This window comes from Corticium candelabrum, chromosome 15 (genome assembly GCF_963422355.1).
Source record: "Corticium candelabrum chromosome 15, ooCorCand1.1, whole genome shotgun sequence".
NCBI lineage: Eukaryota > Metazoa > Porifera > Homoscleromorpha > Homosclerophorida > Plakinidae > Corticium > Corticium candelabrum.
Window position 1 is genome coordinate 2,376,463 of NC_085099.1, and position 17,490 is coordinate 2,393,952.

Below are 17,490 nucleotides of genomic sequence, written 5' to 3' on the forward strand. Positions count from 1 at the left end.
GCGCACTGTAGAGCCTTGCATTCCCGGTGAATGTGAGTGTCAGTGTGGTGTGATGTGATGTGTGTGTGTGTGTGTGTGTGTGTGTGTGTGTGTGTGTGGTGTGTGCGTGAGTCGTGTGTGTGAGTGGTGTGTATGTGTGTGTGTGTGTGTGTGTGTGTGTGTGTGTGTGTGTGTGTGTGTGTGTGTGTGTGTGTGCGTGTGTGTGTGTGTGTGTGTGTGTGTGTGTGTGTGTGTGTGTGTGTGTGATTCTATTAACATAATCTATTCTATTGCAATAATGCCATTAACATATGAAAGCAGCAAGAAAGCATGTAGCATTACAAACAGAAAAGATGTGCCTCCTACCAAAAGGTAACACATCACTTGATCAACAATAAACCATATGATCAGCCATGCAGACAACAAAGTGACAAAGTCAATTATTCTATTGTCCACCGTTCTGTGCTCTCAGTCTCTCTTGACGTTTAACTACCTCATCTCTTATTGTAGTAGCACAAATTGGAAAGGGAATACGCTGGCAAGCAGACAAGATGATACCAACAACATTGCTGGTACCGACAGCATGAGCCTTTCTTCTCAGTATTGCATTCAGTTTGCCTGAAGGTAAAGGAATTGACGGTGTCATTGAATTGAGTTGAGGCATTTCGTATCCCAACTCAAGTCCAACGTCACTCCACTGATCACAGGCCAGATCAACAACAGCACCCATCACATCTCCTGAATCAAATGAGTATTGTATTAGACATTACTGCTTCACTATACTTTTGAAACTGTTGGACTGTATTGGAGGCTCACAAAGACTCATTGACAACATAAAATATCTAACATGCACTTTAATACCTCACTAACACAGCAATGAAGAAAATAGAAAACAAAACTGTACAACAATATGACACGTGTCAGTCTGTATCTACACACATGGTAGACTTAGTAATAAAAGGCACACAGAGAGAGATAAAGATGTAAAACAAACAAAGTCACAAAGACCCACATAATTGATTTACATGAGATGAGTTTGTGTAGAAATTATCGAATGAATGTTGACAGAGTAAACCATACAACATGCCAAGCAACCAGCATGGACACAGTAAACTGACCAAAAATATTGGAAACAAAGAAATTGCTCTTCAAGGCCAATCTGCATACAGATGTTATGGATACTGTGATAAGATGGTCCCTTGACCAAAACAGAGTATAGGAAATGGGCTAATTAATGGAAGGAGAATTTGCCATTTCCAGTACCATCAGAGAGCATATATACTGTATGTCATATTCTATAGTACCACATGTCCTCCCATCACATTCCCCTAGCACTGATGTCAGATTGTTAATGAGTGAATATTTTGCACCTAACCCTTGTATAGATGTACATGTCGTTACCACAACAACAAATAGTCTTGCTACTGGCAATAAAACCTAGCAACCAAGAAACACACACACACACACACACACACACACACACACACACACACACACGCACACACACACACACACACACACACACACTTCGTACCTGGCGGCTGCAACAGCAACCAGACTTGATCTTCACCAGCCTGCAACAGAGAAACTGTTGCTATGTACACAATCATTCCAATCAGAAATAAATGCTAAAGTAAATTGTTATGTGACCTCAATGTCACAACACGTGCAAGTATTGTATGTAAATTGAATGTATTAACACAATACAAACAAACAAATAAAGATACATTATTGTATTATTTAAATACAAATCCAACTCAATCAGAAAAATAAGAAAAAAGAATGAAAAGCAAAAGCCTTCACATCTTGAACAATGTGTGTGCTTGTCATACTCTATCAGCTGCTGACATTCTGAAACGTCTTACTTCCTTCTCTTTCTGTTGAATTTCGTTCCTTAACCTCGTTACTTCACTCTCATGGACCAGGGATGATTGTCTTAATTCTTCTGTCTTCTTCTCCACTTCACTCTGCAGTTCAGCAATCTATGCAACACAAACACAACTTGGCAAACAGACAACTAGAGATGAAAAAGTCACATTACTGTCTCTTCATATTGATGTTTCATGACAGCAACATCTCCCTTCACATACGAATGAGATCTCACTGTAAGAGGAAAACAGCGTCACTTAAAATGTGCAATAAACATGATGCTAATGTACACACAAACAAACAACTACAATGCGTCCAACATGACAAACAGACAGATCACTCAACCGACATGCAAATGAATAAAAATATTAATTAAAATGTAAACACACAAACACGACATAAAAACAAACAAAAATTAACAAAAGACAAACAGACAATAATTTACAGACGAGTGTGCAAAGAGATAAACACCCAGATATGTAGAGAAGAAGACAACAGTAAAATATTATTAACTCATTAACTGATTCAATTGACAAATGGACAGACACACACACACACACACACACAAAACACACAATAAAACAAGCAGACACATCAACTCAACCCAAATGTTGAGAGGAAAAGAAGTGACAAGATCAAAAGCAGCACATCACTACAATAGCTCCACAGACAAGATAACAAGCAAATCATTCAACAATATCAATCTAACCTCACACCAAAATCATCACATTAAATCAAAAGAAGAAAAAACAAAAACACATATTAATTGTTTCTTTCACTTACATCTTATGGCTTCTTCCATCATCTCAACCACATCACTGTGACCACATACATTGGCAATCTCCAGTGGTGATCGTCCCAACTCACTATCCCACAATGACATCACGTTAGTAATATTATTGACTGAAGGATATTGAATGCATCACCTCTCATGTTGGGGACTCGCTCCATGTTTTAGGAGAACATCAACACAACACACATGACCATCAAAGGCAGCCCACCACAGTGGTGTATGACCAAACATATCATTGATATCAACAGGAACAGAACAAGACAAAAGTCTCTCTACAATGGTCACGTGATTATACTCTGCAGCCCAATGGATGGCTGTCCATCCGTCCTGAGTAAACAAGAAACTGATAAGATAGTGAGAGAGTGTTTATGTTAAAATATATTAAAGCAACAGACATTCCATTCAACACACACAATCAGACATTCAATAGAATGATCAACACACAAACACAAACAATAGCAAAATCAATGCATTACACTCACAAATATGTTTAATACATGCACAACAGACACCACAATATCAACTCAACCTCTCAATACTCAAACTCACACAATCTCCCTTCATCACATTAATATCTTTGACATTCAGTAGTAGATCAGTGATGTCTTCTGATCCAGTCCTTGCACATACAATCAAAGCTGTATCTCCACACTGCATACACAAGAATGTATTATTATCATTATTCCTCCATCACACTGTACACATGCTGCAAGACAAAAGAAAATAGAAAATGAAGACGACCTCATAAGACAATAACTACTGCAAAAATAGTCTCCAACAGTCCAAGTTGAATCAAATAAAAACCAACAAGATTATTCATCTCTGCATGCAATGGCTGCTTCAGCCAGTCACAAGTCAACACTGCTGCCTCTTGACCAGCAAGAACAAACCAAAACGTTGATTGTTGGATTAGATTGTTACATATAGTTGATATCTATCATCTTATCAACAACACATCACACTTTCACACACTCAATCAACTCACCCTGTCAGTCCCATTAACATCTGCTGATTTACTGAGCAGAAACTCAACCATTTCCTTTTGATTATAACAACACGCTTGTATCAGAAGAGTGTTCTATTTTGAGATCAAACGACGTGCAGTTCATTTCAACATCCAATACACACATTAGAACTCACAACACATACCCCATCCTTATCACGAGCATTGATATCAACTTGAGTATCCAAAAGCGGCGTTACTGACTCAATATCACCTCTCCTCACCGCTTCACTCAATTCTTCGTTCATTTCTACACAACAAACAAACAATAACACTCCACCACACAAAACAACTCACAAACTGCTTTCTTTCTCACACATTCTAACTCTACTGTCTATCCCAGTCTACATACATTATTTTATATTATTCGTCTACCTACATGACTATTGCAAACTGCTCACCTCCGACGCGATACAAACGCAAACGACGAAGTGACAAATTTCCCCGGGAAGCACGTAACAATGATTTGCGCATGCGTATGTCAGCTATTTACGACACGTGACCTCGTTCTAAGCACGTGTTTAACACGTGCCCAAAAAACGTCATCGAATTAAATTAGAAAACATAAATTATTCACATACAGTACGGTGTACACTGTAGCAATAGTAAATATCATTGTTACTATAATTTCTACATTCACTTCAATGTACAAAATTGTACAGATCGATTCTTTTCATTCCAGAAACTCTAATGTAGATATAATATGACTCCACATGTTTACATCTCATATCTACAACACAAATAACCACAAACTCATCATTCACTACAACCTCACAACCACACAAAAACAATTCAATATTTTAATTAAATAATTTTAAATATTTTAATCAATATTTTTATAATTTTAAATACGTAATAGAATTGCTTCTTAATATATTATATTAGTCATTATACAAAATATAATATTATGTTAATATACCACGGTAATTATGTTTATCAATTACTATTAGATATAAAATAATAAATTAATTTATAAAGTTTTTTTATTAGCAAATAAACAATAAAATATTATTTTATTAATTAATAATATATAAAATATATAACAAAATAATATATTAATAATTTTTATTAATTAACATATAATATAAAATAAAATATTACTCTTATTGATATTAATTAATATAGAACAAAAATATTTATATTGCCATATAATGTGCGGATGTATAACATGCGTTAACATCACGTGCTTACATCTCATATGTAGGCGTGGCGTGTCCTACTCGTTTGCTACATCAGCAAACTGCCCAGTGTATCTCGAGATTGCACTAGAAGACGTCATACACTAGCACCACCATCGGCACGTGCACAGACCGACTGCATCTCTCACTGCAACTCATTGACATGTCGATGTCCAGTCCACTACCACTTGGATGCAACCATCACTTCCATAAACGTTCCTTTGCCACACTCCAGCAACAATTGGCTCACACAAAATATTTGTTAATTGGTGAGGTGATGAGCAATGATGTAGCCATTACCAACATCTCTAGGGAGACCAACAATCATACAGACAGTGAAGAATGTGTGAGGAGTTTGCACACAACGGATGAAGGAAGTAAAATAGAAACAGAAAGTGAGGCTCGAATTGCACGACAAGCTCTTGATAGGAAGAAACGAGAAGAGAAACGGAGGAAAAAGGGAGACGACGAGAGTCGGATAATTTGACTGATAAAACCAGAGTGAGAAAGAAAGAGAGAGCAGCCACAGAGTCGTGGAGATGATGTCGGAGTCATTCGAGTCATTTGTTTGTTGAGTCGTGCTGCCCAACACGTACAACTCGTGCCCCCACAACACATCGTGAGATGAAAATCTAGCCAGTGGGATAAACGAGAGACTTCTAGAGCTGCAAGACAGAGACCTAACACCCGAGTATTACGACCTCCTGTTGACTCTTGACGACCTCGTCGCTCGTCCTACAGTCAATCCTGACGTCCTCAAGAGGCTATTGACCCACACAGCAATGGAGGACGATTGGAGCGATGCATACAATACGGGAGATGACATCACAACGTTGCCCTGCGATCACAGATTCCATAGTCAGTGTATCAAGCAGTGGCTCATGACCGTGTCAAACAGATGCCTGTTGGATGGAAACACGATCACAGAGAGTCTGAGTTTCTTACTTCCTTTGAGAATCTAAATAGAAAATCGGATGGCAATTTACAGATAGTTAGATGAATAGAAAGACAGGGAAATGGAAAGTCAGACAGACTGGCACATCAACGAATAGCAAGACAGAATGACAGTGATCAAACAGACAGGCAGATGGATGGACAGGTGAATACAGGCAAAATGATGAATAAACAAACAGATAAAATGATAACTAAATGAACTTACAAATAGACAGACAGACAGACCGATAAACAAGGTTGACAAACATAATTACATGTATAGACAAACATGCACACTGACACACAAATACACACACGCACGCACACACACACGCACACACACACACACACACACACACACACACACACACACACTAGCTGATTTAATAACTCAACTCAATCCATTCTTACACGTTTCCTTCCGTTACAGCAGTCATTCCTTTCCAAACCAAGGGCAGTTCTATATCAAATTATGCCAACATTTGATCAGCCCGGACGCCAGTTGTCTTTGACATTTTTACTAGCAAGAATAAATTGACACGTGACTCGTTCTGATACGTTAGACGTGCGCCAGTATTAGTAGGTACATGTGTATACTGTACTACAGTATTATTTGAATGTAAAGACCCTTCTCCAAAAGTGGAAGGTCTGACCACGTGCACGCGACTAGATGGTAGATTAGACTTTCAGTGAATTGTTTTTCTGGAGTAAATATGAAAAACAAACAAACAAGTAAACAATAAACAAAATGTAAAAGCAATAATATTATTTAGATACACCACAGGCCTATTTGTACATACATACCTATCCATGTGAGAAACTGCAATGAACACTTAGAATGAAATATGTAAAATTCTTAGAACACATCTACAGTACAATGTATTTAGACTGATCAAAAGTCTCTCTATAGAAAGCCGACTACATCTATCAACAAATTGCTACATGATCCCTGATGTGTTCAAACTATAATAAAAACCCGTTCAGCGCCATGCAATGTGTAAATGCAGAATACGAGGCCCAAAAGCAAATCTACTGTCCATATGATCTCGACTAGCTACACGATCTGTACGTCCACAGTCGCACTACATACAACATAGGAACAACATTTAATACTACAGTATAGTCAAGCTAATTACGTAGTAGCTGCAGTATAAATGCCTTGTCCAAACATTCCCTTTCTTGATGTGCCATCGAATGCGTGATACTTCATTGCAGTCTCCCTGGCTTGTGGTGAGCGAAACGTCACCAAGCGACCAGGAACCTAAACACACACAATGAAAGTACACAATGTGCACATGCATTTAGGCCTTATTGTTAATTAAGTTATAATAATTACGTGTCTTTACAATAATAACTACAGATTCTAACAAATTTTACTTAAAATAATTAATTAACTAATTTATTAAAAATTATAATTAACTAGAGAGTTGTTAGGTCTCCATCAATTGATTAAAAATGGAACTTAAGTCCAAGGTCAAGAGGACCAGGAGGTTGGAGAAGAATCATAAGAGACTTCGCCAGAATGATTTGTTTCAACGAGATGCTGGACGGTTTTAAAGAGCTGGGTAAGCAGACTATCCAGGTCACTTCCCCGCCATCCGAGTCTGAGATCGAGCAGTATTGGGGTGGTATCCTAGAAACTGAGGTACATCACAATGAGTCTGCCTTCTGGCTGAGACGTCAAACCGATGGCGAGACGCACCGGAAAGATGAGCAGCAGTGGTTACCTATCTCAGACAATGAGGTCACATCGTGTCTCAAAAGGATGGGGAACTGGAAGTCTCCTGGTCCAGACAAGGTTTATGATTTCTGGGTCAAGCGTATCACGTGTCTTCACACTGATCTGACTCGTAACTACAACCTGCTGTCACACAGTTGGTTGCTCCAATGCCTTCAGCTGCATAAGATCAGTCCAGTCTTGTGCGGGTTCCTGTCACGTGTGATGAAGAGTTGGAGGACATCGACGGTGCTTTCTTGCGGGAATAATACGATCAGGACAAGGCTTATGCAGATCAGGAGGGGTATTTTCCAAGGTGACTCACTTTCTCCACTTCTCTTCTGTATGGCTCTCAATCCTCTGAGTAAGGAGCCAAACAGAACCGGTTACCGCTACCGGATGACCACTGGACATGGTGAGACTGCCAAACGTCAGCTCATCAGTCATCTACTTTACATGGATGATCTGAAGCTGTATGGCAGAAACTCTGATCAGTTGGATGGGTTGTTGTACACGGTTCGTACCTTCTCTGATGACATCCAGATGAAGTTTGGTCTGGACAAATGTGCTGTTGCACACTTTGTCAACGGCAGGCTATCTGGACACAACTCTGGAGTGATGGTAGGAAAAACGGACACCATCAACTGTCTGGAACCGGGTCAAGTCTACAAGTACATGGGTGTAGATGAGAGTAACGGTATTCAGCACAGCATGATGCGGGAGAGACTCCGTCGTGAGTACTTCCGCAGAGTGAAGGTGGTTCTCAAGACTGAGTTGTATGGTCGGAGCAAGATTCTAGCCATCAATGGGTTTGCACTACCGGTTCTCACTTACGATTTTGGCGTCATTCATTGGGGGTGCACGGACCTGCAGCAGCTCAATCGACGAACCAGAAAGCTCCTCTCTATGCACGGTGTCCACCATCCTGCTGCAGACGTTGACTGGCTGTACGCTCCTTGCAGTGATGAGGGTAGGGGGTTACAACAGATTGAGTCGACATATCAATCTTGTATTGTGAGGCTGAACTGTTACCTTGCTGACAGTTCTGATCCTTTCATGCAGATGATACGGGAGTGTGACTCTGAAAAATCTTCACACTCGATCAAGTGCATGGCTTGTCACTTTACTGCACAGCTGCGGAGGAGTCTTGCTTTGGACGACAAGTCGTAGAACTTACACAGGAATGCATCCATCTCGGTTGAAGGTGGCTTCGAGCAAGCACCTGAAACAGATGCGAGACATTACCGTACGTGTTGCAGTTCTCTTCGTGTGCGGTCCTGGAGCGGGAAGCCTATGTACGCGCAGTATCGCCGTCTCACTGAGCAACCGTCTGTGGACATGAAAGAGACCTACGGATGGCTAAAGGCAGCAAATCTTCCCGCTGCAACTGAGGGACTGGTTGTTGCTGCTCAAGACCAAGCTCTTCGGACTCGGTACTATGAGAGCAAGATTCTACATCATGATGTCAGTCCTACTTGCCGCATGTGCAGTGTAGGCCTGGACACAGTCGATCACATTGTGGCAGGCTGTAGTGCTTTGGCACCGACGGACTACACTGATCGACACAATCAGGTGGCCTTCATCATTCACTGGGATGTTTGTCGCCATTTTGGGGTTCCAGTGGAGAGCAGATGGTACCGGCATCATCCTGATAGGCTTGTGGAGACGGATGACATTACTATGATGTGGGATACCACCATCCCCACTGCCAGGAAGATCAAAGCCAATCGTCCAGACATCTGTCTCAGAAATAGGAAGACAAACATTTGTCTTCTTATTGATATCAGCTGTCCTGCTGATGGCAACATTGGCAAGAAACATGCTGAGAAGTTGGCGAAGTACAGCGACTTGCGAGTAGAGATAAGCCGCATGTGGCATTGTCGAACACTGGTGGTTCCGGTGGTCTTGGGAGCTTTGGGCACAGTGCACGCAGGTATTGCACGGTGGCTGGACATTATTCCAGGTCATCACAACCTGCAGCACTTACAGAAAACAGTGCTTCTGGGATCTACTCGGATCCTTGGTACAGAAATTGTTGTTGATAACAATAATAGCAACATTTCTCAACAATAAATATTTATCAACATATCTGACAATAATAATAGTAAAGTACTAATAAATCAATATTAATTAAAATAATTATAATATTACAATATATAAAAATTAAATTTATAAAAATCACTAAACCTTTGAAAATTTTGGAAGATGCCATGGCGGTGGAGGCTCGATGGTTGTGAGTGTTTCCTGAGAAGAGATGCTCGAGTTTCATATCGTTTGCTAGCAATCGACTACAAACAATACAAACAATGCAACAAAACTCACATTTGTGACATCAAGATGCTACCTTCTTAACTTCATCCAGTTGAGCTAACTCCGCCTTTCGTCGATTTTCCAGCCATTCGGTTTGATATCGATTTTCAAGTAGATCGCTTATTGGAGTCGAAGGTCTGAAAATCAATCAAACAAGCTTGTTATCATGCATCTATTGAATGCAATGTAATACATCAAGTGACCACAAAAACTAAACAGTGAGGTACGTGTATTGACATAAAGTGGCCGGAGATCAAGTAGTAAAGATGCTGTCACAGTCAGGTGTATGTCAAAGAATATGGTAATAGTTGAGGCACTTCAAATGTGTTGCTGACCGTCAAGAAACTAGACATTGTATATACACACTAACCTTCCTTTCATCCGAGTTGGATAAAAGTCTCATTTCACTTCTTCCTCCCGATTCAGACTTTCTTCTTTCTAAAGCTTTAATCTCGGATGGAGGTGATGCGAGTCGGCCATTAGGGTCAACCCATCTGTGCTGCATATGAGCAGTGGATGTGCCTGGATACATACCTTTGTCGATCACAGACAGTCTGAGTTTCTTACTTCCTTTGAGAATCTAAATAACTAGTGTGTGTACTTGTCGGGTTGATTGGTATTCGTTGTAGAACGAGTAGAGAGATGATTGCTCGTCGTCGGTGAGGAGACGTCGGCTCCATTGTTGTAGTTGTTGTTGGCTTGTGGTGAAAGTTTTCGACGTTTGTAGGGCCGATTCCCGTTGTCGTCGTGTCGCTCCGGGGTGCATTTTGGTGGAAAGTTGAGGTTGTTAGGAGATCACTGCACGTGCGCTGTAAACAAAGACACGTGCGCACTGTAGAGCCTTGCATTCCCGGTAAATGTGAGTGTCAATTGTGTGTGTGTGTGTGTGTGTGTGTGTGTGTGTGTGTGTGTGTGTGTGTGTGTGTGCGTGTGTCAGTGTGTGTGTGTGTGTGTGTGTGTGTGTGTGTGTGTGTGTGTGTGTGTGTGTGTGTGTGTGTATGTGTGTGTGTCAGTGTGTGTGTGTGTGTGTGTGTGTGTGTGTGTGTGTGTGTGTGTCAGTGTGTGTGTGTGTGTGTGTGTGTGTGTGTGTGTGTGTGTGTCTGTGTGTGCGCGCGCGCTCGCGTAATGCTATTAACATAATCTATTCTATTGCAATAATGCCATTAACATATGAAAGCAGCAAGAAAGCATGTAGCATTACAAACAGAAAAGATGTGCCTCCTACCAATAGGTAACACATCACTTGATCAACAATAAACTATATGATCAGCCATGCAGTCAACAAAGTGACAAAGTCAATTATTCTATTGTCCACCGTTCTGTGCTCTCAGTCTCTCTTGACGTTTAACCACCTCATCTCTTATTGTAGTAGCACAAATTGGAAAGGGAATACGCTGGCAAGCAGACAAGATGATACCAACAACATTGCTGGTACCGACAGCATGAGCCTTTCTTCTCAGTATTGCATTCAGTTTGCCTGAAGATAAAGGAATTGACGGTGTCATTGAATCGAGTTGAGACATTTCGTATCCCAACTCAAGTCCAACGTCACTCCACTGATCACAGGCCAGATTAACAACAGCACCCATCACATCTCCTGAATCAAATGAGTATTGTATTAGACATTCCTGCTTCACTATACTTTTGAAACTGTTGGACTGTATTGGAGGCTCACAAAGACTCATTGACAACATAAAATATTTAACATGCACTTTAATACCTCACTAACACAGCAATGAAGAAATAGAAAGCAAAAAACTGTAGAACAATACGACGTGTCAGTCTGTATATACACACATGGTAGACTTAGTAATAAAAGGCACACAGAGAGAGATAAAGATGTAAAACAAACAAAGTCACAAAGACCCACATAATTGATTTACATGAGATGAGTTTGTGTAGAAATTATCGACTGAATGTTGACAGGAGTAAACCATACAACATGCCAAGCAACCAGTATGGACACAGTAAACTGACCAAAAATATTGGAAACAAAGAAATTGCTCTTCAAGGCCAATCTGCATACAGATGTTATGAATACTGTGATAAGATGGTCCCTTGACCAAAACAGACTACAGGAAATGGGCTAATTAATGGAAGGAAAATTTGCCATTTCCAGTACCATCAGAGAGCATATATACTGTATGTCATATTCTATAGTACCACATGTCCTCCCATCACATTCTCATAGTACTGATGTCAGATTGTGATTGAGTGATTATTCACCAGGTCTGACCTGAATATTTTGCACCTAACCCTTGTATACATTTACATGCTGTTACCACCACAACAAAGTCTTGCTACTGGCAATAAAACCTAGCAACCAAGAAACATACACACATACGCACGCACACATGCACAAGTGTACACACACACTCACACACACACACACACACACACACACACACACACACACACACACACACACACACACACACACACTTCGTACCTGACGGCTGCGACAACAACCAGACTTGATCTTCACCAGCCTGCAACAGAGAAACTGTTGCTACGTACACAATCATTCCAATCAGAAATTTTATGCTAAACCAAATTGTTATGTGACCTCAACGTCACATCACGTGCAAGTATTGCATGTAATAGATCTATTGTATGTAAGTTGAATGTATGTATTAACACAATACAAACAAAGAAACACAGCTACATTATTGTATTATATAAATACAAATACAACCGGCTCAATCAGAAAAAATAAGAAAAGAATGAAAGACAAACACGTCTCAGGGTTGTCCCCAGCATCCAGAAGGCACAGCACTCCGCCATGCCTTGGCTTCCACTAGGTACAGGCTCGCCAAGCTTTGCTGCATGAGTACGCAGTGATTAGCTATGAAGACAATGGACATGTATTTGTATTTTGAAAAGTGGGAAGTTGTTTGAGGCGTGTACAGCCCCTATTTTGTTCATATTTGCTCCTATTTTGTTCACCAGGTACTATTTTGTTTACCTGTTCTGAACCCGTCATAGGAGCCCCTATTTTGTTCACGCACATTTCTTCCTCTCTACTTGCGTCATAAATTTCATTTCTCCTAGCAAATGTGCTCTAGACACAGCAAACTAAAACAAGTAGCTCCTGTGATACTTGGTTTGAAGATAAGACCAATTAAGACAAAGACTGCCATATGGTATTAACTTAATTGCAACATAAGCACTCAAACGTTAACAATGGTTGTCAGCACTGCTCACAATTTAGGTCAGTATCTGATGATAACAAACAAGTTCTGTAGATATCTGGCCCTTCCTATCCTATGTACTAGGTTCTCAGCTACTTGAGGTCTGGAAATTTTCCACGACCTCTAGGGCTTAGGCCCTTATTTGTCGCATCTCTGTTTTACACCACTCAGACTCTCTCAAACTGACAGGGAAGCATTACCATTATCCATCATGTACATCTGATACTGGAAGTCAACGGGCACCGTATAAATAATATTATAACACAACAGATCAGCATCCATGGCAACAAGAGGTAATACAAGCTCTAGACATCATCATGCGAATGACAGCTAGAGTGACTTTAACAACTATTGAACAATCTGGTTCTGGTTCTCAAGTTCTTTCTTGAGTAAACCGAGTAGATAAGAAGAGTAGACATCGTGCAATCAAAAGAAATGAGACACGAAAGAGGGTTTGGTCGTATTGTTCATGCGCATTACATGAATAATGGCGTAATGGTGGAAAAAGTGCGGACCTGTCGGCCGGTGATGTGAAACAGACATGTAACAAATAGGGGTCTTAATATAGCTATCATGTGGTCAAGCACAGTGAACTAAGACAGAGAGAAACTTTCTATAGAAAATAAACCACTTTATTCCTTTTGTGCCTGAGCATTTGATAACAACAGTTTGTGGCTTTTCAGTGTAAGCAAACCTGCGTCCAAGCTTTCGTGGGTGTGCCGGCATAAAAATAGAAATGGGTTTGTCCCCAAAAATTTGGGGTGGGCGTGGTTATAATAATTTCCGCCATGCCTTACAAATCTTGGGGACACCCCTGCGTCTGTACATGTGAACAATGTGTGTGCTTGTCCTACTCTATCAGCTGCTGACATTCTGAGACGTCGTATTTCCTTCTCTTTCTGTTGGATTTCGTTCCTCAACCTTATCACCTCGCTCTCATGGACCAGGGATGATTGTCTTAATTCTTCTGTCTTCTTCTCGACTTCACTCTGCAGTTCAGCAATCTATGCAACACAAACACAACTTGGGAAACAGACAACTAGAAACTTGGGAAACAGACAACTAGAGATGAAAAGTCACATTACTGTCTGTTGGTCTTGATGTCTCATGATAGCAACATCTCCCTTCACATACGGATGAGATCTCACTATAAGAGAAAAAATGGAGTCACTTAAAATGTGCAATAAACATGATGATAACGCACACAGGTGCGCATGCATGCACATGCACGCGCGTGCAAGCACACACACACACACACACACACACACACAATAAATTTAAAACAACAAGCAACCACAATGTGACAAACAAACAGACAATAATTTACAGATGAGTGTGCAAAGAGATAAACACCCAGATATGTAGACAAGAAGACAACAGTAAAATATTATTAACTCATTAACTGATTCAATTGACAAATGGGGACACACACACACACACACACACACACACACACAATAAAACAAGCAGACACATCACCTCAACCCAAATGTTGAGAGGAAAAGAAGTGAGAAGATCAAAAGCAGCACATCACTACAATAGCTCCACAGACAAGATAACAAGCAAATCATTCAACAATATCAATCTAACCTCACACCAAAATCATCACATTAAATCAAAAGAAGAAAGAAACAAAAACACAAATTAATTGTTTCTTTCACTTACATCTTATGGCTTCTTCCATCATCTCAACCACATCACTGTCACCATTTCGCTTGGCAATCTCCAGTGGTGATCTTCCCCACCAACTATCCCACAATGACATCACGTTAGTAATATTATTGACTGAAGGATATTGAATGCATCACCTCTCATGTTGGGGACTCGCTCCATGTTTTAGGAGAACATCAACACAACACACATGACCACTAAGGGCAGCCCACCACAATGGTGTACAACCACCATTAGCATTGATATCAACAGGAACAGAACAAGACAAAAGTCTCTCTATAATGGTCACGTGATTAAACGCTGCAGCCCAATGGATGGCTGTCATTCCAAACTGAGTAAACAAGAAACTGATAAGATAGTGAGAGAGTGTTTATGTTAAAATATATTAAAGCAACAGACATTCCATTCAACACACACAATCAGACATTCAATAGAATGATCAACACACAAACACAAACAATAGCAAAATCAATGCATTACACTCACAAATATGTTTAATACATGCACAACAGACACCACAATATCAACTCAACCTCTCAATACTCAAACTCACATCATCTCCCTTCATCACATTAATATCTTTGACATTCAGTAGTAGATCAGTGATCTCTTCTGATCCAACGATTGCAGATTCAATCAAAGCTGTAAATCCCCACTGCATACACAAGAATGTATTATTATCATTATTCCTCCATCACACTGTACACATGCTGCAAGACAAAAGAAAATAGAAAATGAAGACAACCTGATAAGACAATAACTACTGCAAAAATAGTCTCCAACAGTCCAAGTTGAATCAAATAAAAACCAACAAGATTATTCATCTCTGCATGCAATGGCTGCTTCAGCCAGTCACAAGTCAACACTGCTGCCTCTTGACCAGCAAGAACAAACCAAAACGTTGATTGTTGGATTAGATTGTTACATCTAGTTGATATCTATCATCTTATCAACAACACATCACACTTTCACACACTCAATCAACTCACACTGCCAGTCCCATTAACATCTGCTGATTTAGTGAGCAGCAACTCAACAATCTCCTTCTCTTTATTCCTACACGCTTGTATCAGAAGAGTGTCCTATTTTGAGATCAAACGACGTGCAGTTCATTTCAACATCCAATACACACATTAGAACTCACAACACATACCCCATTCTTAGCACGTGCATTGATATCAATTTGAGTATCCAAAAGACGCGTTACTGACTCAATATCACCTCTCCTCACCGCTTCACTCAATTCTTCATTCATTTCTACACAACAAACAAACAATAACACTCCACCACACAAAACAACTCACAAACTGCTTTCTTTCTCACACATTCTAACTCTACTGTCTATCCCAGTCTACATACATTATTTTATATTATTCGTCTACCTACATGACTATTGCAAACTGCTCACCTCCGACGCAATACAAACGCAAACGACCAAGTGACAAATAAATTTTTCAGGGACTTTTACAACACAATGGTTTGCGCATGCGTAAATCAGTTTGTGTGCGACATGTGACCTCGTTCTAATCACGTGTTTAACACGTGCCCAAATAGATGGCATCGAATTAAATTAGAAAACATAAATTATTCACATACAGTATGGTACACTGTAGCAATAGTAAATATCATTGTTACTATAATTTCTACATTCACTTCAATGTACAAAATTGTACAGATCGATTCTTTCATTCCAGAAACTCTAATGTAGATATAATATGACTCCACATGTTTACATCTCATATCTATAATACAAATAATCACAAACTCATCATTCACTACAACCTCACTACCACACAAAAACAATTCAATATTTTAATCAAATAATTTTAAATATTTTAATCAATATTTTTATAATTTTAAATACGTAATAAAATTGCTTGTTAATATATTATATTAGTCATTATACAAAATATAATATTATGTTAATATACCACGGTAATTATGTTTATCAATTACTATTAGATATAAAATAATAAATTAATTTGTAAAGTTTTTTAATTAGCAAATAAACAATAAAATATTATTTTATTAATTAATAATATATAAAATATAAAACAAATAATATATTAATAATTTTTATTAATTAACATATAATATAAAATAAAATATTACTTTTATTGATATTAATTAATATAAAACAAAAATATTTATATTGCTATATAATGTGCAGATGCCTAACGCGCGTTAACATCACGTGCTTACATCTCATATGTAGGCGTGGCGTATCCTACTCGTTTGCTACATCGCCCAGTGTATCTCGAGATTGGACTAGAAGACGTCATACACTAGCACCACCGTCAGCACGTGGACAGACCGACTGCATTTCTCACTGCAACTCATTGACATGTCGATGTCCAGTCCACTACCACTTGGATGCAACCATCACTTCCATAAACGTTCCTTTGCCACATTCCAGCAACGATTGGCTCACAGAAAATATTTGTTAATTGGTGAGGTGACGAGCAATGATGTAGCCATTACCAACATCTCTAGGGAGACCAACAATCATACAGACAGTGAAGAATGTGTGAGGAGTTTGCACACAACGGATGAAGAAAGTAAAATAGAAACAGAAAGTGAGACATCGATGATGCACGACAAGCTCTTGATAGGAAGAAACGAGAAGAGAAACGGACGAAAAAGGGAGACGACGAGAGATTCAGATGATTCGACCGATAAAACCAGAGCGAGAAAGGAAGAGAGAGCAGCCACATGCACAAAGTCGTGGAGATCATGTCGGAGTCATGCGAGTCGAGTCATGCGAGTCGTTTGTTCGTCGTCCAGTCGTGCCGCCCAACACGTACAACTCGTGCCCACACAACACATCGTGAATCGAAAGAATCTAG

The 17,490-nt window shown here is 39.7% G+C and overlaps 4 protein-coding genes across 4 annotated transcripts; all 4 read right to left on the minus strand.

Moving 5' to 3' along the window:
• Positions 1 to 249: 249 nt before the first annotated feature.
• On the minus strand, positions 250 to 3,547 carry LOC134191271 (ankyrin-1-like). Its single transcript, XM_062659868.1, has 7 exons — positions 3,191 to 3,547; positions 2,775 to 2,968; positions 2,632 to 2,714; positions 2,021 to 2,082; positions 1,845 to 1,961; positions 1,514 to 1,553; positions 250 to 717 (listed from the first exon to the last, which is right to left on the minus strand). Exons 1-7 carry the CDS (start codon positions 3,296 to 3,298, stop codon positions 425 to 427), a joined length of 897 nt encoding a protein of 298 aa, XP_062515852.1. The 5' UTR covers positions 3,299 to 3,547; the 3' UTR covers positions 250 to 424.
• A 3,188-nt stretch (positions 3,548 to 6,735) lies between these two features.
• LOC134191432 (cilia- and flagella-associated protein 77-like) lies at positions 6,736 to 10,548 on the minus strand. The gene is given in 6 exon segments (XM_062660051.1): positions 6,736 to 7,016; positions 9,660 to 9,700; positions 9,703 to 9,760; positions 9,817 to 9,919; positions 10,153 to 10,316; positions 10,384 to 10,548. Coding segments are annotated over 5 exon segments (342 nt in total). The 5' UTR covers positions 10,164 to 10,316; positions 10,384 to 10,548; the 3' UTR covers positions 6,736 to 6,887.
• A 369-nt stretch (positions 10,549 to 10,917) lies between these two features.
• LOC134190976 (uncharacterized) lies at positions 10,918 to 15,044 on the minus strand. Its single transcript, XM_062659533.1, has 6 exons — positions 14,782 to 15,044; positions 14,639 to 14,721; positions 14,059 to 14,120; positions 13,828 to 13,977; positions 12,232 to 12,271; positions 10,918 to 11,379 (listed from the first exon to the last, which is right to left on the minus strand). Exons 1-6 carry the CDS (start codon positions 14,967 to 14,969, stop codon positions 11,087 to 11,089), a joined length of 816 nt encoding a protein of 271 aa, XP_062515517.1. The 5' UTR covers positions 14,970 to 15,044; the 3' UTR covers positions 10,918 to 11,086.
• A 123-nt stretch (positions 15,045 to 15,167) lies between these two features.
• Positions 15,168 to 16,135, minus strand: LOC134190977 (ankyrin repeat and SOCS box protein 2-like). Its single transcript, XM_062659534.1, has 4 exons — positions 16,053 to 16,135; positions 15,798 to 15,901; positions 15,634 to 15,726; positions 15,168 to 15,299 (listed from the first exon to the last, which is right to left on the minus strand). Exons 2-4 carry the CDS (start codon positions 15,897 to 15,899, stop codon positions 15,168 to 15,170), a joined length of 327 nt encoding a protein of 108 aa, XP_062515518.1. The 5' UTR covers positions 15,900 to 15,901; positions 16,053 to 16,135.
• Positions 16,136 to 17,490: the final 1,355 nt, after the last annotated feature.